This window comes from Triturus cristatus, chromosome 8 (genome assembly GCF_964204655.1).
Source record: "Triturus cristatus chromosome 8, aTriCri1.1, whole genome shotgun sequence".
NCBI classification, from domain to species: domain Eukaryota; kingdom Metazoa; phylum Chordata; class Amphibia; order Caudata; family Salamandridae; genus Triturus; species Triturus cristatus.
Genome location: NC_140591.1, coordinates 373,853,230 through 373,876,112, shown reverse-complemented (window position 1 = coordinate 373,876,112; position 22,883 = coordinate 373,853,230). Strand labels below are relative to the sequence as shown.

At 45.7% G+C, this 22,883-nt stretch overlaps 1 protein-coding gene across 4 annotated transcripts in view; it reads left to right on the top strand.

The window, feature by feature from the left end:
* The window catches only part of SUPT20H (SPT20 homolog, SAGA complex component), a 393,294-nt gene that overhangs the window by 170,710 nt on the left and 199,701 nt on the right, over positions 1-22,883 (top strand). For all 4 annotated transcript variants that reach the window (XM_085621731.1, XM_085621733.1, XM_085621730.1 and 1 more), the window contains one exon: positions 7,053-7,124. In XM_085621731.1, coding sequence (XP_085477857.1) covers positions 7,053-7,124 — 72 coding nt within the window. The remainder of the gene's footprint in view (positions 1-7,052; positions 7,125-22,883) is intronic.

Sequence of the window (22,883 nt, the reverse complement as noted above, 5' to 3'; positions counted from 1 at the left end):
TGCGGACTCGCCGGAGGCGAACGCGTTCGGCTTCAGGTGTTGGAGGTGTGGTGCCCTCGAGGTGTGGCCCTTTGGGGTTCACCTCCTCGGCCCATGGCGTCCTGGTCTCGCCGCAAAGCCCCGCGGGGTTCCCTGCGGTGTCGCAGGAGGTCACCCGGACTCAGGGCTTGCCCCAAAGTTCCCCTTGGTCCTCTGGGCAGGCAGCTGTCTTTCCGGAGGCCACGCTGATGCCTCTCCGGCGTCAACGGCTTTCCTCCCCAGCGCGGGCGGCGGCCGAGACCCAGGACGCTTTCCCGGGCCCTTCTCGATCCTCGGCGCAGGCGGCTGCCTCATCGAGGGTCGAGCCGGTGCCTTTTCGGCACCGTTCATTGGCTGCTTCGGCTACAGCCCCGCCCCCCTTTCCGATGCGGCACGTGGTGGTGGAGGTCGACCCGGCGCCGCTGGTGGACACTAAGGTGCCGGTCGAGGACTCATCGGTGCCTGTGGTGGACTCCCCGGCGCCGTCCGGATGTCGGATTGTCGACTCCTCTCCGGATGTCCCTTCCTCTCCGGAGGGTTGTCATCTCCTCGTCTCCTCTTCACCGGAGACTGGGCTCCACGTCGTGGCCTTTTCTCCGGCGGATTCCAGGGCGGGTACTATGCTGTCTCCATGTCCACAGCCCCCGGACCCGCTCTTCCGTTCTTTGCAGTTGTCTGCCCCGCAGGCTTCTCCGCCCTCTCCAGAGACCCCTCAGGTTCCCCACTCGTCCGTGGGTTTCCCATCCCTCAGGGGCTGGGCTCTTCTCCCTCCAGCGGGGCACGGGGACAGGCGTCTTAGTTTGCAGCCTTCGCCCACGGAGGAGTTGCTTTCCCCCCCACGATGCCCTACGGAGGCGAGTGTGGCCTTTGTCTGGGTCATTTCCACGGCAACTGGCATTCTGCAGATGGGCAATGCGGTTGCCCCACTCCCTATGGACCACTTGTTAGAGGTTCTCCACCAGGGCTCTGGTGGAGGGGAGCCGCTTCTCCCATTGAAGCGTCGCTCCATAACTCTTCTGGGGGTCTGGGGGCACCCTGCCACGGGGGATCCGGTGTCTCAACCGCTCCTTCACCCTCCTGCTCCGCACGATACACTTTCTCTTTTTTTCCCACCCCTCGGCCCAGGGCCCTGTCCTCCGGGCTGCGTTTCCTTCCTTGCCTTCAGTGCTGCTTCCGCCGTCACGGGAGGCTCGGTGGCTGGACTCCTGGGGGCGTAACATTTTCGCCTCCACTAGCGCTGCTCTGCGTGCACTCAACACTCTTTGTGTGTTGGCCAGGGCTATATCCGATCTGTGGGATTCCGCTGAGTCCCTTCTGTCTCGCGCCTCCCAAGAGGATGCCCTCGCTGATCTGCGGCACCATGTGCGGGATGGTCGGGAGTTAGCTACTTTCATTCTCCGTTCGGCCTTGGACGTCTCTGATTCCCTCGGCCGTGCTATGGCGAGTTCTGTGGCCCTCCGCCGCCATGCTTGGCTGCGAGATGGTGTCTTTCCAGAGAATGTTCGGGAGCGTCTTGTGGATTTACCTTTTGATGGAACTCTGTTGTTTCACACCCACGCGGACTCAGCTATTCAGAGACTCCTTGCGGGGCTCCGTCCCCCTCCCCCTCCGTATGCTCGGCCCTCCGGCGCTTTATGGGAGGCGTTATCCCTCCTTTCTCCTTGGGACCTTGGGGTTCGGTTGGCCCTTTGTGTGCTGTGTGCGGCTTTGCATGCCTTCAGGGTCTTTCAGATGGCCCCTCTATTCTTTTGGCTGCTGGTTCAGCCCTTCAGCTTGTGGTGTGTGTTTTTTGCTGTTAAGTGTAGCTGTATAGGTCCTCTGGTTTGACCCTTTCTGTCTTTTTTGGCTGGTTAGTAAGCCGTCTGTGGTGTTTTCCATAGGTCTTTTCGGTTCTTGGCCTCTGCTGCGGGTTTCCCTAAGAGGTGTTTGGCTGCATGGTAAGCCGTCTGTGGTGATCCCACAGGTCTTTTATGTTCTTGACCTCTGCTGCGGGTTTCCCTAAGAGGTGTTTCCCTGTTTTTGTTCAGGGACGATTCATACCCTAGGTGGGGTATTTGTTGGCTATTGTATAGCCCTGTTTTAAGCTAGGCGGGCATGGATACCTTCTCAGGTTCCTCGCGTTTTCCTGGCGTTCCAGTATACTGCTTGGGTCGGTCGGTCGGTCGGTCGGTCTCTCGCTCTCGCTTTCTCTCTCGCTTTCTCTCTCGCTTTCTCTCTCGCTCTCTTTCTCGCTCTCTTTCTCGCTCTCTTCTATTGCTCTCTTTCTCGCTCTCTTTCTCTCTTCTTCTCTTGCTCTCTTTCTTGCTCTCTTTCTCTCTTCTTCTCTTGCTCTCTTTCTCTCTTCTTCTCTTGCTCTCTTTCTCTCTTCTTCTCTTGCTCTCTTTCTCGCTCTCTTTCTCTCTTTCTCTCCTTCTATGAGGTTCCTCCCTCTTCGCTTCTGGATCATCGGACCGACCTTTGTCATGCTGATGGCTCCGCGTTGTGGCGCGGAAAAGTTCTCCGAAGAAAACTGAGGTCAGCGCACCGGGGTAGGACTTATGTGACCTCGCTGATGTCACGTCCGCTGACGACGTCAGGATGGGGTCGCGTGGTACCGCCCCGGCACACAGAGATGCTGTGGCAAAGATTTTCCGAATCCAGTCTCACGCCTGGGGATAATTCTACGTTAAAGAATCTGCAGCTAGAATCGTCTCTACCAGATACATCGTTACCGAAGGTAAGTAACTTGTACTTTCATTTAATTACAATAATGTTTTCTGATGCATTAAATAATTAAAAGGCACAGCAATTGTAAAACGTTTCATAAAAAGGTAACATTTCAGGATCAATATCAGTCTTTTTAGGGAGTATACAAAATGGTACATATTGAATACAAACAACCATGAAGTAGGCTGTGTGTAGACACTTTCATATAATTAATTAGTTAAAATACATTGGCAAAAAAGGGTGGACAGTAGACCATATTAAGATGAAAACAATCAAAGAATAGGCTACATATAGTCATTTTCATAAAATTGTCTAAATGAAGTGTTTTATGACAACAGGGTAGAATGACGGATATATAATGTTTTATGGTAGTTAGGCCTATTAAAATAAAGTGCACAAAGGTTTGTTGCGTTTATTGAACATTCTGCAAGGTTTATTTATGCGACTCCACCACCAGACTGTAATGCAAGCGAAACCCACGTTTGTATGTCCTACAGATGGTGATTCATTGTTCCTTCCTTAACGTGCTTGTCTAAAAGACAAGAGAGTGGGTGGGAGGCACAAAAGGTGCTATTGGAAGACCGTTCTGATTGGTGGGGGATCTTTATACTTGGCCTTCATTGACCTCAAAACTGCATTCGACCTTGTTCCTCGGGTTAAATTGTGGCAGGTCTTACATGAAATGGGGCTACCACGATATCTTTTGGAGTTTATTAAAAGGTTGCATGATGGTACATACGCAAGAATTAGATGGGGATCCGAAGGTCAATTGACTGATCGAATTCCTGTCCAGAGGGGGGTCCGCCAGGGATGTGTGATGGCTCCGACCCTGTTCTCCCTCTTTATTAATGAGGTGGCAGACCATTTGAGGGAGGTCTCAGCGGATGCACCATCCCTGGCGGGGGAAAAAACTCCTACCCTCCTCTTTTCAGATGACACGCTCCTCATGTCCAAAACTCCTATGGGCCTCCAGAAACTGCTTGATAGGTTTGGTGCCTTTTGCGATAATCGTGGTCTTACTGTTAACACCACTAAGACCAAATTGATGGTACTGACTGGAAATAAAAAACACAAGAAAATCAATATCGCACTAAACGGCACCCCGCTCGAGGAGGTTGATGCATTTGACTACTTAGGGGTCAGGATTAATTCCAAAATGAAATGGGACTCCCACATCACTAAGATGTCTTTAAATTTTAAAAGAGTTACAGGAGCAATTTCTAAAGACCACCGTCTATCCTCTACTAAACCTATTAGCCCGGCGCTAGTAGTATACGAGGGTAAGGCATTGTCTGCTGCTTCTTACGGCTCTGAATTATGGGGGTTTGAAAGAGTCATTAGTTTAGTCACAGCAGAACATACATTTTTGAGAGAGCTTGTGGGCCTTCCACTTTCCACCCCTCTTAAACCTTTATTTTACGATTTGGGACGCCATTCTATTAAAGATATCCTTGGGCTTCGCCCTCTATTATTTTGGGTTCGTCTTAGAAGGACCCCGGAACTTAGTAATTATGCCGCGGTCCTTGACGAACTCATTGCGTTAAACGGTGTTGGTGTAATATCATGGTTAAAAAACCTAAGGGACTTGGTACTCAGCTTGGGGCTAGAAGAAGAATGGCTCTTGCAGAAGCCTCCGCAAAAAGACATCATCAAGAAACTATACTGGGCAAATATAGATGCAGCGGTCTTGAAAAACCCCAAGCTGGGCCCCCTAACTGAAACATTTCTGATTTGTAAGCCAACACCAAAGTGGGAACCATTTTTTGACTTTATCTCCTCACCAAGGGATAGAGTTTTGTTTTTTAAAATGAGGCTAGGTACTTTACCACTGAACGCTTTTACAATAGGCTGGAAAAACCATAAAACCCACCACACAACTTGCCCGGGATGCTCTAACCCTACTGAATCATTGGGCCACTTCCTGTTCGCCTGCAAAGCATATAAGACGCCCAGAAAACGTTGGCTGAGCCCAGTTTGTAGAGGTCTGGGAACTAGGCAGTCGTCTGTGGCCCTCCGTATCCTAACAACGGATACCACATCCCTATTGGTAATCTGTGGGGTGGCAAAATATCTTGGGAAAGCATGGCAAATACGAACTAAGCTTATCGAACTAAGTAGCTCTGGGTTGTAATTCTATGCAATTTTCCACTAAATGAAATACCCTCTCTACATTTGATGTGCTCTCCCTTGCTGTGCCTTAGGATGTCTGTTTTTATCTGAGCCCTTTATGTTTCCATTTTTTTTTAATGTATTTTTAGCTTTTTTAAGAAAACTATGCATATTTCTATGTCTTTTTATTAATTTTATGGTTCTATGTATGTTGTATTGTATTTACTTTTATGAGACATTGCTATCGAATAAAGTATTCAATCAAAAGGTGCTAGGTCCGGTGCTTTATTTCCTTGCTAACGGTCTTTCTGAAAATTCTATGTATTTGATGAACCTGATAACTAGATGAGGTTGCTTGCCCAGCAGGCAATAGATGACTGCATGATGACAAGACCAGATACCTAACTAGTTAAAAGGATTTCTTAACCATTTTCTGCTCTCAGAAAAAGCCCAGTGTGAATCTGCATAATTCTAATGTTGTAGTAGGCTTTGAAAGCTTCACCCGAGAATAGGCTTGTGGTTGATTGTCTTTACTAGTCACGTATGACTTCTTTTGTTGAAGTTATGTCTGTCTGTTGACAATGAAATATTTGTTGCAAGTTTGTTCAACAGTTTCATAGAGGCCATGTGACTGATTCGTTTCCCATAGATCTTCAGTTCCTTTGAGACAGAGGACTGTGGTGAGGGTGGTAGACCAAGAATTTTTCTTTGTAACCAGGCTGTTTAATTTACTCTCCAATAGTAGTGCTTTGGTGCATTTTTCAGTGTATACACACATTTTAGAAACGCTCATTTTAGTGACATTTGTTGGTCCCATTAAATTAAGTTCAATTATTATCTGCACTGGTTTTGTGGGAGTCTGATTAACGAATTATGTGCTTTGCTTTGAGTGGTGATAAAGAATGGACCACCTTTTTCTGGGAATGCTTCTGTTCTGTATGCAAAGGTGGTAATAAACTTTGCTTTGAAATTGATATAAGTGACAGGTTTCTGGTCTTTCGGAGTAGACCTTGAGAGCCAAAGAGTACGGAGAAGATTTTTGGTTTTAGTTATCTCAACCGGAGTAAGTGACTATCTCGGTCATCTAGCCATACTCCTAGATATGTATTTATTGTGTTTGACAAGGTGCTGTTCTCCTTGGTGCCAAGCTTCATTTTTTGTTATTTTCCTCCCATAGATGACAGTGTTTGTTTTTATAAAATTTACGACCATTTCATTTGCTTTACATTGTTGTATACATTTAGCAGCTTCTGGAGGACGGCCACTATTGGGTTGAAAAAACATAATCATCGGCATACTGTAAAGATTAAATATGCTGAAGGACAATTCATGGTGGGCAGCGTCTAGAGGGAGATTCGGATCAGAGATGTATGAGTTTAAGAGTGTTATAGCAATGATACAGACTTGTTTTGAGGCATCTCTGCTAATAAATGTTGTCCTAAAGCGTCTGGTTGATGCCAAGCTTGACTTATGTTCAGGTTTTTGTATGTAGTTTGTATATAGCAGCTGTATGGCACATAGAAAATTGTACAAAATGTGCAAGCTTGCCAAATCTTTTCAAAGAAGATTTCTGTTCACATGGTCAAAACATGATTTACTGAAATTTATAAAACATATAAAAGTTGTTTTGTATGGATTTGTTTTTTATTTATCTTACTTACTCTTATTCTTAAGGACCAACCTGAAAACATTCTTATTAGAGACCAATTTATATTTGCTGCCATGTATAGTGGAACATTGCACACTCCGGTTAATGTGCACTATAGAATGTGCTTATTATACAAAATGTGAGAAATACGAATGCCTAGCTAGGTGTAGTTCAGAAACCTTTAAGAATTTAACATTTGGCAAGCAGGAGCTGGGTGCACAGGAAGAAAGACTTGACTTGAGGAGCTGATTAGAATAACAACCTGGCTACAGAATGATTGCTACAAACAAGTTTAAACAGTGGCTAATCTTTTCTCATTATTTCATCACCAAGAAAGGTAAATTTTGCTTTTACGCTCATAGTAAATTCCTGCACATACATACATGCACGCAGCAATGCCATATTTCTCGCAGTGTACATAGATAAAGGCTAGGTCTCCACATGGCGTACTCCAAAAGACTGTTGATACATGCCTCCTTTGTATAGCAATTTGAGCTATTTTGTTAGAATTCTGTGCATCTCATTCTAATTTGACTAATATTTTATTTGCTGTCTCTTGTTGTACTATTAGGTTGAAAAGTATGCCAAACTAGAAAAATCTAAGAAATTGGATGACTCCCAACCATCTGTCTGGCCAGCTGAGGTGAGTTGTATATTTGTTAAAGCTTGTTTTTATTTATTTTTTTACTTGCACACTATAAATATTTTTTTGTGTGTGTGTGTATATATCTACCAGTTGAAGGATGTCATTCTGTGCTTAAAGTATGTGCAAAAGGGAGCATGGCAGACCATGAAGATCATGTTTACAGATTCATGAAAATCCAGATGCTGCTGTCTGAAACCATCGCAAAAATAATAAGACAGCAGCATGTATTAAATTAATACTTCTGATGGATACTTCTTACTACTGGTTCGTTAAGCATATTCCTCAGGCTTCAGACTGGGCCTGGAAACTTTTCTCTAGCAGTGCTTCCTTACTCCATAGGTGGCACCTTGGGGTTCTGTGCAGGTTTCGTTCCACCCCTGAAGTAACTGAACAGACCCACATAAAAGCACGACACCTACATCCACTGACATCTGTTTCTTTCTTTCTGCACATTCAAATGTGGATCTGGAACCCCACTTCCACCTTTGTCAGTTTTTGATGACCCTGAAAACAAAATCCACTGTCCAAGGGAATGAAATACCCTCCTTAAACAATGGGCTACAAACAATACTGTGACTACCGAAAGCATATGCCAGTCATGGATTCGTTGAGATCTGTCTTTGGTTCTTTGGTTCAAGGCACAGCTTCAAATTGTACAATGAGTGCATCTTCATGCACTGGAAGGTGACCCAGGGCTGCCAAGCAGATCTGTATCTCGCCAAACCTGGGAAGAAGTCATGTGCTCCCTCTCCAATTTTAAGGCTCTGACCAGCTTCGGACCAGCTTCTACAAGAGGTCATCTTCACGACTGGAAGTCTTTCGGAAAGTCAAAGCGGAAGGATAAGAAAGCAAAGCAGAAACTTGACCCCATCCCACCACTCTTTCAGAAGAGAAGTCAGGAGGCCGTCAAGGTGGCAATCGATTTTGCTTCGGACCTCTGATTGCGGAGCCGATTCCGCAATTGATCCCGATGTGCCTGAGCTCCCCATGCCATCGACTATGCATCAGCAGGTTGAGATGTTTAAGGCGGCCATGCTGCATATCTTTGGTACTCAACCAGCACTCTCTCTAGTGCACGCCAAAGATCCATAGGAGCTCCTTGTTGGAATACCGTTGGTAGATCCATCCTTGGTGCAGTCTGAACCCTGTGGACCCGAAAAAGGCTGAGTACTGACCCATGTCCATCTTTCCTTCATTGACACTAGGTCGGATGCCTTAGAATAATTCCGTACTAACTCCGATGGCTGACCCCAACAGTGGTTATGCTCTAAATCTGCAGTAGCTTACCTCATCCCTATACAGTCTGAACCTATCCTGCTACTACCACAGAGGTGATCTCAGAGGCACCACTGTCTTTTTGTCTCTGACTCGAGCTTTCCACCGCTTAGAGATGACGATGATCGGTATGATTTACCCCCATTATGATGATGACAGCCTTTACATGTGCTTACAGGAAGGCTTGATGCATCCCCTGATAAATGGTTGAATTTGCGTCTGGGGGCCCCAAGGGAAGAGATTGCTTTCTTTGCTGTTGTAGTTAGATAAGTACTTGCGGTCCTGTACCACAACTGCCTCCAGCTTATGTCTAGATAGAATAATTTACTAAGGTTTTGCACCCTGGGCCAGCCTTATCATATCCCTGTTTACATTTATTGAAGTCTTTACTGATAACTTAATGGGCACTTGGTCCAAACCCTGTTCGCGCCCACTGGTAAATTGACAGATGGCCAAATAGAATAGGCTGGCGGCTAGCGACCTTGATTTCCTTACACACCATCCTAGTCCAGAGAGTCTAGTGGTCCAAGTTGCCACCAGCAAGGTTAACACCCAATTCATTTCCTACAACCACCCTCTGCCACCAAATCGCCCTCACCGTACAGGGAATCCAAGAGGTTGATGAAACAAATGTTTTCCTCGCTTTGCTTGTTATTGAGGTTAGTCAGTACTGTTTGTTTATTGGGGTGATATATGCACACCCTTTGGCACATGGCTAACGAGATGTTGCTAGCAGTCCTGGAAGAACTTAGGGGTTCCTTTGCTCAAACTATTCAAGATGGTCAGGAGATGGCCAAATATGTAATTCATGCTGGCCTTGATGCTACTGATTGTCTGGGATGGGTATTTGGCATGAGTGTGTTGCTCAATCGCCATACATGGATGAGATCTACAGGTTTCTCAGGAGATGTATAAGGCCTCCTTGTGGGTATGCCTTTCGGTGGCTCAAATCTATTTGACAGCAAATTTGATTTGTCCCTAGAACGCTTTAAGGAGAGTAGAGTCACAGCACGCTGCCTGGGTCTTGCGACCCCTGCCAGACAATTTCTTCACCAGTTCAGGAAATTCAGAGACTTTACCATTGGTTTGGCATACAAGCAACACCAGCCTTCCCAGCCCCCTCTACAGTGACCCCAGTTCTTTCGTGACCTAGGAACGTAATCTCATAGGCACCACACAAATTACCCGGGCCTCAGTCCTCCAAGACCCTCTTACCTGGGGCACCAGCATCCGAGACTCTTTAACTTGCCCTTGGTGCACAGCCACTCTGTGGGAGGCAGAATTCAGACTATATTCTATGGTGACGATCCATCACATCCTACACATGGGTTCTTCAGATCATTCAGCATGATTATGCCTTACTGTTTCTTTCTGCTCCACCACACCTCTCTCCTACTCCAGACCAACTATTGCAGGAGGTACTCTAGCTATTTCCTCTTGCTCAAGGATAGACCGCTTCAGCCTGTCTTTAATCTTCGCCCTCTGAATGGCTACAGAAATCCAAATTCAAAAGGTTCTCTCTGGCCCACGTTTTGTATGCCCTGAATCCAGGGGACTGGATGGTGGACTGCAGGGCAGGTATTTTCATATACCCGTCCTGCAGTCCCACAGAGGTTTCCTGTGGTTCAGGGTAGGCCAGGAGCATTTTCAGTTTGCAGTGCTCACATTCACCAGTGCCCACATTCACCACATCAGTGCACTTTCGGTGTTCACGTAAGTGATGGCAGTGGTCAACTCCCATCGTCTGAGTTGAGTATACCAGTTTTTCTCTGCCTCGACAATTGTCTCTACAGTCACTCATAGACAAGATCCAGAAGATGACAAACCTCCTGACACCGAACCAAAGTCTTACCTGATTTTGCTGCAGAGGCATCTTATTTTATAGGAGCTGTCTTGGACATGGTGCAGTTCAAGTCCTTCCCTCTGTTGAAATGAGTCAAAGACATTCAGGCTAAGATCCTGATGTATTAGCCTCTGTACTCGATCTCGGTGAGAACATCTCTGAGGCTACTTGGTAGCCTTCTGCAGTTTGTTACACCAGGTAGCATATGCAGCTCTGCAGTGGAATCTGAAGTCCCAGTGGGCCCAGCGCTAAGGCACCCAGTCAGATGACTTCCAAGTTTCGAAGGTGACTGCTCACGATCTGCAGTAGTTGTTGCTCACCTGGAATTGGACCAGCGGCAGACCTATCTCTCTTCCTCACCTACAGCTGGCTGTTGTGACAGATACGTCAATGCTAGGCTGGGGAGGTTTCTGGGCGAGATGTAGATCAGAGGACTCTGGTGTCCGGCATAACCCCATCTCCATGTCGGTCTGTTGGAGCTGTGGGCCATTGCTCTGTTTCTAGAGGCCTTCCTGCTTTCCATCAAAGGGAAGCTGGTGCTGGTTCAGACGCACAATACCAAAGCAATGGGGAACTGCAACACCAGGACAGAGTGGAGTCATTGGCCCTGCACCAAGAGGCTCTGTGCTTCTGGAGTTAGCTTGAGTATATCATGGCACATGTCTGGCAGTGAACATCCTGGCCTATGGCTTCTGGCAGAACATGAATAGTGGCTGCATTCCAAAGTGGCACAAGGAATCTTCCAACAGAGGGGTGAACCCTGGCTAGATCCCTTCGCCACTGTTGAGAACATACAGGATCAAAAACTTTGCTCGTTGGCGTTTCCACAAAAGCTATGAGAGGCGTTTCAGCTGGAGTGGACCCGGGACTTCTGCACATGCTTCCACCGTTGCCTCTCCTGCTGCCTCCGTGTGGAGATTGAGTCGCTGCAGTTGACAGTGTTCAGTCTACCACCTGAAGTTGTGGATATTATCCTTGCTGCATGACATCCTCCTATAAAGTCCATTTATGCTGGGCGCTGGAACAGATTTGTAGCCTGATGTTGATTCTGCAAAACAGACCCTTTGCAAGCCAAAATTTCAGATGATTTATTGTTTGTTTTGTCTTTGGCCCTGCAAGAACTTCCAGCGGACACTATTAAAGATTGTTTTTTTGCCCTTTTGGGTTTTTTGCATTTGCCCGACCAACTGTCCTTGTTTAAATTGTCTGTTGTGATGCAGTTCGTTAAAGATAAAATACACATGTTCCCTTCCAAAACCGTTTATCATACCACAAGGGGACCTTACCTGGTCTTGACATTTCTCATCTGTTCTTTCTTTGAGATGATGCACAGTTGCATGTTGCATCTTCTGAAATTAGTCTGTCTTCTCATGGCGATCACTTCAGCTAGTCGCTTGAGTGAACTCCTGGGTACAACTGCCCTACACCATCTTTTTTCAAGACAAACTGGTCCAGACTTGGACGGCCTTGTCGAATGTTGACTCCTCCTTTCCCCCTTGAGCAGTCCATCACTCTCCCAGACTTCTTTGCGCTGCCTCATCCCTTGAAAGAGGAGAAGAGGCCACATCAGTTGCACCCCTAAAGAGTTTTAAGCTTTCACCTCAATCGTACCAAAGACCACCTAGAGGACGATCAGCTATTTGTGCAGTTCTGTAGAGTGAAGAAAGGAAATGCTTTGCAGAAAAATACTCTGGCAAGGTAGGTATTCCTCTGAAATATTATCTGCTACGCTTTTCCCAAAAAGCATTGTACCAGGGCTAAGGCTGTTACCACTGCATTGGCAAACGGAGTGCCTGTCCTGGACATGTGTCAGGGTGCGACGTGGGCGTCAGTGCACGTGTTTATGAAGCACTATTGCTGTGCCAACCAGGCCTGGTGAGAAGGACATTCACCTGCTCGATCCTGCAAAACATTTTGGTCTAAGTCCACTGCACAGACCCTGCTGTGGTATCTATTCTAAAGGTGAGGAATCTGATTTTAGAAGTATCCATCAGAAGAAGAATCTGCTTAAGTTTGGTAATGATGTTTCTATTGGATACTCTCTCTAACTGCAGACGCCTCACTACCTCATACTGTGGAGTTGCCTCTTTTTGCCATCTAAAAGGTCCCAAATTTGAGATCTACACACTGGTCCTGGCATTTGTTTTGTCCTCTGCATCCAAGAGCGTGGAAAAAGTCGAGCAAGAAACTGACGTTAGTGCGTAGGGGTGGCTGTTAAACACCCAATGCAGCAATTTACCAACCTTATTAACCCATGGACACATTGGGTTCTGTTAGGTGAGCTAAGCTGATTTGGACCTGTCTAGATAAGTCTATTTTAGCAGTCTTGTTGTATTCAATCTATTGCAGTGTCTCTAGTACTGGTGAGATAAAGTAAGGAGTTACTAGTTCTATGAGGAGGGTTTTAGGCGTGTAACCTCTTCATGTTTGTGCCTATGCTAACCAGCAATCTACTTCTGAAATCTACCTTTGATAGAAGCCTCACAGAGGGTGAGAGATGATGCCTCAGAGCCCTGGTTTGTTACGAAGTAGAGTTCACCCTACACTCCGATATACCTCTTGGAGTTAACTTAATTTAACCACCACCTGCTTATTCGCCAGTCACCCTCCCCTGCCTTCCCTTCACACTTCAATGTGAGTTTGACAGGAAAGCGGTTAGAGAGAACCCAGAGCATTGCATATGCGTGTGGGTTTAATCTGAGATCTGCCCACAGCACTAGTAAGTAGTAGATCCTGGAGACGGCCTTGTGTGTGCAAGAATAGAAGGTGAGTTATGCGCTATGACCCATTGTTGATACATGTAGACAACCCACACGCACGCTACTTTCGTTACATGTATATATATTCGTTGCTGGAACCTAACCTCATGCATTCTTTCCAAGGAACTGTTGATGTATCTTATGCATTGTACCAACTGCTATTGCCCAGTGCTCACTATGTATCGTGTATTGATGATTGCTTTGTTTGCAAGTTTAACTTACAAAAAACAAATAAAAACATTTAAAAAAAAAAAAGAATAGAAGGTGAATTCGTTCTGGTTAGGATGGAAATTGTGCTATACATCCCTGAAGCCCATAGAATTGGCTAAATTGATGCCCCCACCTATCAATGGTGTACCCTGGAAGACCAATGTCAAGAAGGAGCTAATTTGCTCTATGGTCAGTGTTGATAAGCATAAATACTCATCGGTGTCAGAAGATTTCCATATAGGTTCCCAGAGATTGCAGTGTAGTTGGTCTGTAACAACAGATAAGGAAGACGGTCCTATTAGTGGTGCCACTCCCCTAGACCCTCTTGACAGGCCAGCAGGATCCACCGGGGAGAAACAATAACAGGCTAAGAATTTACACTTTGTTTATATGTTGTAAAAGGAGAATGACTGAGTCCTGTGTTTTGGCAAACTTCAAATTGGCTTCTCTTTTAATTTTGTCAGTGAGCCTATTTATATTTCAGTTTGGTACATATGGGGCGAGGTTAACTTATTATTGCAAGCCATTTTAAGGTGTATCAGGCAGCTGGTTGCCACATATGAGGGGGAGGGACTACACATTAAGTGGGAAACTAAAACTTCATAGAAACATACTTAGCAGGTAATGCCCCAACCTTTCCCACACCTTGCACTTCGAAATCTGACAGATATGTTGATCTAGTGTGTATACGCTTACTGTAATGCTAGTAGCAGAATATATGATATCAAGACTCCAGTGAGAACAAACCCAATATCGCTAGTCCCCAACAGAATCCCACAAATTAGCAAGAAAAAGAACAATGGAAACGAAAAATAATAATAGAAAAAAGAGTAGTGGAGGACCCTTAGTCTCGAGTCCTGTATACACATTTTACCTGAAGCATGCTGCTTCTTATGTTCCATGCCACAAAGTCTATTTCGAACTTGAGTTGCCTAAATTATCCTTTTTAGTAGTCTATTCTCAGGCATTACTCTTCCATATTGCTATGAGGTTGATTTGAGACGGTGAAATATTTTTGCAAAAATTCAATAATTGTATTTAATTGTTGATGTTTGATTTCCCAAGCAAAATGATCAAGGCTATATGCTAGACTTGGAGAGACAAAAGCAGATCTAGTGCTTATACAAGTAGTACTTGAGAAAAGGTGACTCAGGTTTATGACTGGCCAATATAACACTCAAGTTCATTCAGTGGCAGACACTAGATCCTGTGGGGTAGAACTATTATTTAGCAATTTCCTCGCAGCATCAACCCTAGACCCCCTTATAAACAAACAAGGGTATATATTTGTAAAATGTGGACTGGGCATTGAGGTGTTTTCATTAGCATCAGTTTGTGGCTAATTAAGGTCGGACTCAATTCATACTAAAAGTCCTGAAGGAAATCAAAATATTTCCAGAACAGTTTATTATGTAAGGTAATGATTTCAACCAAGGAATGAGTGTATGTCAGGCTAGACAGGTCAGGAGCTGATAGCTTGGCTTCCAGTTTAAGGTCAACATTTCCAGCAGAAAACCTGTTTGACATGCCCATTGATTGATATTTGATTCTTCATGCATCCAGTATGGAAAGATTTTTGCAAGCTCTGCACACAGGCTCATGAATACCAATGTTCCTCATAGTGAATTAACTGACAAGGTTATTGCTGAACACGGACTTTGGCTAATAACGGTTTCAGATTACACCCTGGAGTCAGCCCCTGGAGACAGAAATGGCGTTAAGGGAGTTATCTATTATAAAGTGCAGCAAATGTAGCTCAAATGCCACATACTATTATACATACTATTAAAGAATATTTACCATACAGTACCAGCTTGACGTCTCTAGCAAGGATCTGTGTCCAGCAAATAGAGCTGAAATTCTGCATATTATTTAAAAAATTTGCCATATAATGACAGGCTTAAGGCCTCCGGCGAGATTTTGTGGGCTGTATTAAAAGTTGTACTGAGGGCAAGATTGTTTGATTAAGTAGCGATTGTGAGAAGTTGGCCTGGTATATGCTGTCCACTAGTTATAGTGGCCACCTTGCACCAGTCCAAACAATCCCTTATTGATGATAGGTTAAAGACAACCTTTATTGAAAGCTATCCTAGTGGTAGCTATGGAGAGCAGCCTTTAGGCTAAGTCTTGAAGGAATGTAAAGCAGCTGGTTTTACCAGTCTATCATCTCTTGAATGGCTAAATGAAAGGCAACCACACCAGGTATATATATAAAATATATGTATTTATTTCAAAACACACCCTACTAGTCTCTTTATGAGGCTAGAGGTCCAAACACATAAGTTACACTTCAAATATTACAGTAAAATAGCACAAATACATGTTGGGCCCTAGGGGCGAGCCAAACCATATACTAAAATAGTGGTATAAGAACCACGACTTAACTAGACACAAGGCCTAGAGCCTGTAGAATCGCTGGGACCCCAAGGAACCACCCAAGGTAGTGACACAGGGGACCCACGGGGGCCGTGTGCAGTGTGAGAACACAGCCGCAAGCTCCCGTTGGCTTCTATGGAGAAAGTTGTGGTTAATTTTTAAAGATTAGGGACACTTAGAGATGGGAAGTTCTAGGGTCAACACCCACGGAAGCACCGGAGTACTCGAGTTACCTCACCCAGGGAAGCCGGGTGCATAGGTGTCAAATGGTGTCGGGTCGCGTCGTCGTTTTCAATGGGAGCTGGCGAAGAAGTGCTGCTGCCGGGAAGATGCGAAGTGTCTGAAGAGATCCAAGCCACCCCCCGGGGCTTTTCAAAAGTATTTGCCAGGGAGCTGCGTTGCAGAGAGATGTTAAGAGGCCATGTCCCTTTTTACACCTCTCTGCAACGCACCTCTGTGGCGCTTACTGGAGGTACCTAGTGGGTTCCTAGGGACCCTCAGGATTCAAGGGGATTTAATCTCCCAACTTAAAACGGCCACAGGACGCGTTTACACAGTGGGGAAGGGAGGGGACGGGGCCTGAGGTGACGTGTGCAAACATGCCCTGTGGCGCATTTTAAGTTGGGGAAATAATTCCCCTTCAATCCTGAGGGCCCTTGGGTTTTTTGCATTTGCCCGACCAACCGTCCTTGTTTAAATTGTCTGTTGTGATGCAGTTTGTTAAAGCTAAAATACACATGTTCCCTTCCAAAACCGTTTATCTTACCACAAGGGGACCTTGACTTGGTCTTGATATTTCTCATGTGTTCTTTATTTGAGATGATGCACAGTTGCATGTTGCATCTTCTGAAATTAGTCTGTCTTCTCATGGCGATCACTTCAGCTAGTCGCTTGAGTGAACTCCTGGGTACAACTGCCCTACACCATCTTTTTTCAAGACAAACTGGCCCAGACTTGGACGGCCTTGTCGAATGTTGAGACTCCTTTCCCCCTTGAGCAATCCATCACTCTCCCAGAATTATTTGCACTGCCTCATCCCTCAAAAGAGGAGAAGAGGCTTCATCAGTTGCACCCCTAAAGAGTTTTAAGCTTTCACCTCAATCGTACCAAAGACCACCTAGAGGACGATCAGCTATTTGTGCAGTTCTGTAGAGTGAAGAAAGGAAATGCTTTGCAGAAAAATACTCTGGCAAGGTAGGTATTCCTCTGAAATATTATCTGCTATGCTTTTCCCAAAAAGCATTGTACCAGGGCTAAGGCTGTTACCACTGCATTGGCAAACGGAGTGCCTGTCCTGGACAAGTGTCAGGCTGCTACGTGGGCGTCAGTGCACGTGTTTATGAAGCACTATTGCTGTGCCAGCCAGGCCTGGTGAGAAGGACATTCACCTGCTCGATCCTGCAAAACCTTTTGGTCTAAGTCCACTCCACAGACCCTGCTGTGGTATCTATTCTAAAGGTGAGGAATCTGATTTTAGAAGTATCTCATCAGAAGAAGAATTTGCTTAAGTAGCGATTGTGAGAAGTTGGCCTGGTATATGCTGTCCACTAGTTATAGTGGCCACCTTGCACCAGTCCAAACAATCCCTTATTGATGATAGGTTAAAGACAACCTTTATTGAAAGCTATCCTAGTGGTAGCTATGGAGAGCAGCCTTCAGGCTAAGTCTTGAAGGAATGTAAAGCAGCTGGTTTTACCAGTCTATCATCTCTTGAATGGCTAAATGAAAGGCAACCACACCAGGTATATATATAAAATATATGTATTTATTTCAAAACACACCCTACTAGTCTCTTTATGAGGCTAGAGGTCCAAACACATAAGTTACACTTCAAATATTACAGTAAAATAGCACAAATACATGTTGGGCCCTAGGGGCGAGCCAAACCATATACTAAAATAGTGGTATAAGAACCACGACTTAACTAGACACAAGGCCTAGAGCCTGTAGAATTGCTGGGACCCCAAGTAACCACCCAAGGTAGTGACACAGGGGACCCACGGGGGCCGTGTGCAGTGTGAGAACACAGCCGCAAGCTCCCGTTGGCTTCTATAGGGAAAGTTGTGGTTAGATTTTTAAAGATTAGGGACACTTAGAGATGAGCTAGGACCAAACCCTTTTGGACTTGGGAAGTTCTAGGGTCAACACCCAGGGAAGCACCGGAGTACTCGAGTTACCTCACCCAGGGAAGCCGGGTGCATAGGTGTCAAATGGTGTCGGGTCGCGTCGTCGTTTTCAATGGGAGCTGGCGAAGAAGTGCTGCTGCCGGTAAGATGCGAAGTGTCTGAAGAGATCCAAGCATGGATCGAAGATGAGAAGAACCTGAAAGCAGAGGGGACAGAGTCTGGGTCACTAGCCAGTGACCAGGGGCACGATAGGCGTATGCCCACCGATGTCGGGTGATTTCAGGTGAAGGAGGTGAAGCTTGACTCTTCAGCCACGAGGACCAGGAGCTGGATTCGAGCTGTCCCATGAAGGATGTCGAGTACTGCAGCATCGGTGCCCAGATTGGACACAACAAGCCTTGGCAACAGCAACCCACACAGAAAGGAGAAAGATGCTTCGGTGCAGACCAGCAAGGTCTGAGGGACTCACCACACGGTGGGGAGTCAAGGCACGTCTGGAGCTACCAGGGAAGCCCAAGGAAAATCAAAGTTGCCTTCACAGGGACCCACCAGTCAACGGACCAGGGATCGCGAAGGAGCCTCGAGCTGAAATGCAAGAAGTGGGCTCACGGAACACTCATGAATTGTAGACCCCCAACCTTCAGTGCAGATGGTGCTCAGGCTTGGGCTACACGTAACCCAAAGCATGACTTCAAGAGACGCTGAGGAGTCAATGCACTTGTAAATGTGCACGGTGACCAGGAGTTCCGGTTCCACGTTACCCACGAGGGCTGCGGGTCTCAGATTTGCTGAGGACTCAGGTCAGCCTCTGAAAAGTCTGGAAATCCTCTTCCTGGGCTGCAGATACTTCAGAATCCGTCGGGAGCTTCGGAGATGCAGACCGGCAATTGCTTCGTTGGTGCCTGCCAAGCAGGGGAGTTACTCCTTGACCCCAAGGGAGATTTCGTCAGTCCTCTAATCTTGAATAGAGCGTCAAAGTTCCAGGATTCAGTTGCAGAGTTTCGTCCAGGGATATCTAAAGTCCTGTAGCCAGGGGTTCCTTACTTATACCTAAGAAAGGTGTTGGACTAACTCAGGGGACCCACCTATGGGAGGGTTTGGAAAGAGGGGTGGCTACACCCATTTCCTTTGTCCAGTTTCGCGCCAGAGCAGGGGCTGTTAGCCCCTGCAACCGGTTTGAACTGGACTATGCACAGGGAAACCAAATGTGCCCCAGTGCAGGACTTCAAAGCACTCTGAGTGCTCCCACCCAGCCCCAATACACATCAGCCTGTCTGGGAGGTGGTTACACCTCCTTGTGACAGGAAACCTATTGTCCAGGCCTCTCCTGCCGGAGTTTGTCAGCAGCAGGAGGCCAGACCCTTGTCTGCAGCATCCATTTTGTGATGCCAGGGCTCAGTTAAGTTGGTACCGGGTATACCAGGGCTGTCATGTCTCTCCCTCTAGAAGGGTGGAATCATACTCCCACACCAGTTACCGGTGTGGGGGTATGATTCCAAGGTGTTTGCCACCAAACACGACATGTTTCCGTTCAGCCAGTCCAAAGTTAGCATTTACCGTTTGGTTATAATGCACTTAAGAGTATATGGTAAGGCTGCACCACTGACAACCCCGGAGGATAGATTCCGAAGGCTGCAGAGGAGCTTGGCTCACGCCTGGGCATCCTCTCACATATAACCAAGCACCCTGCCTTCAGGATTAATAAGGCCTGCCATAGGGGTGACTGATAGGTTTCTATGTGCAGTGATAGGTGAGATATAGTGAACCTATATCTCAGTAAGGGGTGCATGCACCACCGTACCCAGGCTGCAGTAGCAGGCCTGTGGTGTCATTTTTGAGGGCTTCCCATGGGTGGAATAATACATGCTTCAGCCCCTTGTAGGCCTCTGGGTTACCTATGCCCTGGGTACATAGTATACCATATACTAAGGACTCACAAGGGTACCCCAGAATCCAATCTGGAGTGTACCTAAAGTACATGGAATCAATTTAGAGAGGAAGCAGCTAGGCTGGGGTCCTGAATAGCAGGGCCCCAGCCAGACTAAAGTCGAAAATAGTGTTACAGCAGCAAAAAAAGTGGGGGTAACCATAAGAGGCAGATCCTACTCTCCTACAGCGATATTTATTGATTAAGCAGCATTAGTTTAAGAGGAAAATAAGCAATTAGTGCTTGGGAAAGAACTAAGACGAGCAGAAGAGAACAACAAACAGAATAATGGCAGACATGAGGAAAGTAACCAACGTTAGTTGGCATCAAAATATGTTACTGATGAGCAGATCAGAAGGGTTCTCTTGGCACTAAAACTTAGAACTTATAAGGCGGTCCAAAAAGCACATAGTTTACTGGCAATTGACCGAATAAAAGAGAGTAGGGATAGGATAGGATCCTGTGCTTTAAAAAGGAATATGGAAATTTAACATTTTAAGAAAGGAACAAAGCCACCAAGTCACTGAATGGTGTGTGCACTTGTGTTTCTGATGGTATGAACATGAAAAGCCCTAGACAGTGTATTACAGTCCGATGCAGAGAAAGAAACACTCTTAGACCCTAATACAGAATCGAAGGTCCATTCAACTATTAAGAGTACAAAGACTTGCAAGACAACTGGATGAACGCTTGTTCATAGTAATAATACTCAGATTTATATAGCGCGGCTAATCACCCGTGAGGGTCTCTAGGCGCTGTTCCTAGGCACGTTGAGATTAAGTGATTTGCCCAGTATCACAGGATGTTGAGCCAACGCCGAGACCCAAACCTGGGTCCTCAGATCCATAGTTGCAGCTCTGGATATTATGCCAAACCCGCTCTTCCTAGTGGAATTTTAATGTTGCTGTACACAACACCTAATTTGACTCATTTGACTCGTGTTTCAATCAACATCAGACAGGGTGGTAGTGAAACGTTATGCAAATAATGCAATGCCGATGGCTCCAACTTTCAGTAATGTGAGACCTATTGCATTGGAAATGCTTGTTGTATTGGCCATCGAGCTCTTAGCTATTGCTTTGAAGCAGTCAAATGAAATAAAGGGGCTAGAGTTTGGCTGAAAATAAACATAACATTTCACTATTCAGAGACAGTGTACTAATCTCTCTGACTGAACCAGTTGCATCAGTCTTACCCTTGAGGCCGATATACATGGGAGAAAGAGAAAAGTTGTCACTTAAAGCAGTAACGCCGTTCGACACAATGAACTATTCCACTAAATATCTGAGAATTCATATAACACACCAAGTACATAACCTCATTGTGTCTAAATGATCCCGTTGGTTGAGGCAATCAGAAAAGATTTACATAGATGATGACCTGTATTTCTTTGCTTGGAAAATAGCTGTCATTAAAATAACGATAGTTCAATGAGTACTGTATACCTTTCAAGCATTTCCTATTAGGACTGGGAATGCAACAATCTAATGGCTAAATCTATACAGTATATATTTTGTTTGGCAAGACAAATCTGCTAGGATACCACTTATGGTATTATGTATATTGATATGGAGGACATGATTGTGATTTCCTGACATTCAGAATCATTATGGGGCAACCCAACTCAGAATAATAGGGTAACAGTCTTCAAGATACTCCAGTAGACATAGTATACTTATGAGGCAGGCACTGTAAAAGTGTTTTGGGATATAATCTGGCTTGGCAAAAGAGCTTGACATCAATAAGTATATTACAGCCAGGTGGTTGGTTCGGTATTGGGATCGTGGAACACAATAACACTTCATAATATATTGGTTTCATTCCCAACTCCATGCAGCGCCAGGACACCTACTTGGTAATCGCACGCTTTACAAATCACCATAACATAACATAACATGTACCCATTATAACCAAGAGTTTAGTTTACCCTGGCTTGTGCCTGTGAGGCATTCATCGGATCTGTTGCAAAAAGTTAAAACAAAATTCAGGCCATCCTAGTCAGATCCCGCACACAACACAACAGTTGTTGGAGGTAGAGTCCCCTGATGGGCCTTTGCCTCATAATGAGTATTATGGTACTTTTCGAGGGTTTGGGGATTTTATTCAGACCCCATTCAGTGGCCAAATATTATCTACCAAGATGATGATGATGATGATGATGACAGCAGCGAAGTGGCCAATCTTCTTCCTTCTATATGCATGGATGGTAACGACTGTCTGGCCCTGCAGCATACCACGGCCTTGGATACCTGCCATGAGATGAACTTTAAGTGTCCGTTGCTGCCTCCCACATGGGACATTATCTCATTCACAGCTTTTCTTTGCAAGGCCTTAGAGATCCTTGAATTGACATTGCCTGTAAAGAAGCAGAATGGTTAACTTCTGCTCAGAAAATCCTACTGGTGGCATCTGATGTGGAGCCACTGCTCCCCTTCAGTAAGGCTGTAATAGGTCCAATATTGGTTGACTGGAGCAAACTAGTTTCTGCGACTTTGGTGTGCCTCTAGGTCACCTGTTACCATTGTCTAACTCCTAGGGACCTGCAGCCAGTGCTGCGGCCAATCAAGTTCTTTTTCAACTCTGAAGCTTGAAGACTGGATGGTGTACTTCGATTACAGGATGTATATTTTCAAATATCAGCCCTGCAGTCACACTATGTTCTGTGGTGGGCTCCAACTACTGTCAGTTCATTGGCCTTCTGTTTGGACGAACTTCATCCTTTCGAGGCTTAACAAAGGTTGGTTGAGGTGCATCTTCGCTGTTCAAGGATCTCTGTATTCCCATACCTTGATGACTGGCCTCCAAAAGAGAGATCGCCACAGTTGATGACTGACTTGCAAGCCACTATTCACCCTTCCTTCCACTGAGGGTTCAATCGACCTCCCCAAGTAGCACGTCCAGCCCTCTCAAGTTCTCTTCTTTATTCAAGTCAGAGCTGGAAATTTTCTTCTTCAAGATCGTCCTGCTTCTCCAGCAAGTTCTGGATATTCCCACTACTCCAGTGCTTCACTAGAGCTTTGCTTCCAGCCCTGGCAGTCCTCAGCTCGCCTCTTGTACTGCACTAGTTTCCCATGATCAGTGGCACATATGTGTCCTCCTTGTGATATCCTAGGGCTCTAGGCCCACATGCCGTGGAAGTAGACAGACACCAACACCGTAAACTTAGTTGCTAGTAATGACCACGAGTATGTGCACCCGGGCTCCTTTATTAGCAGGGCACCTAATTGGTAACACCTGTGT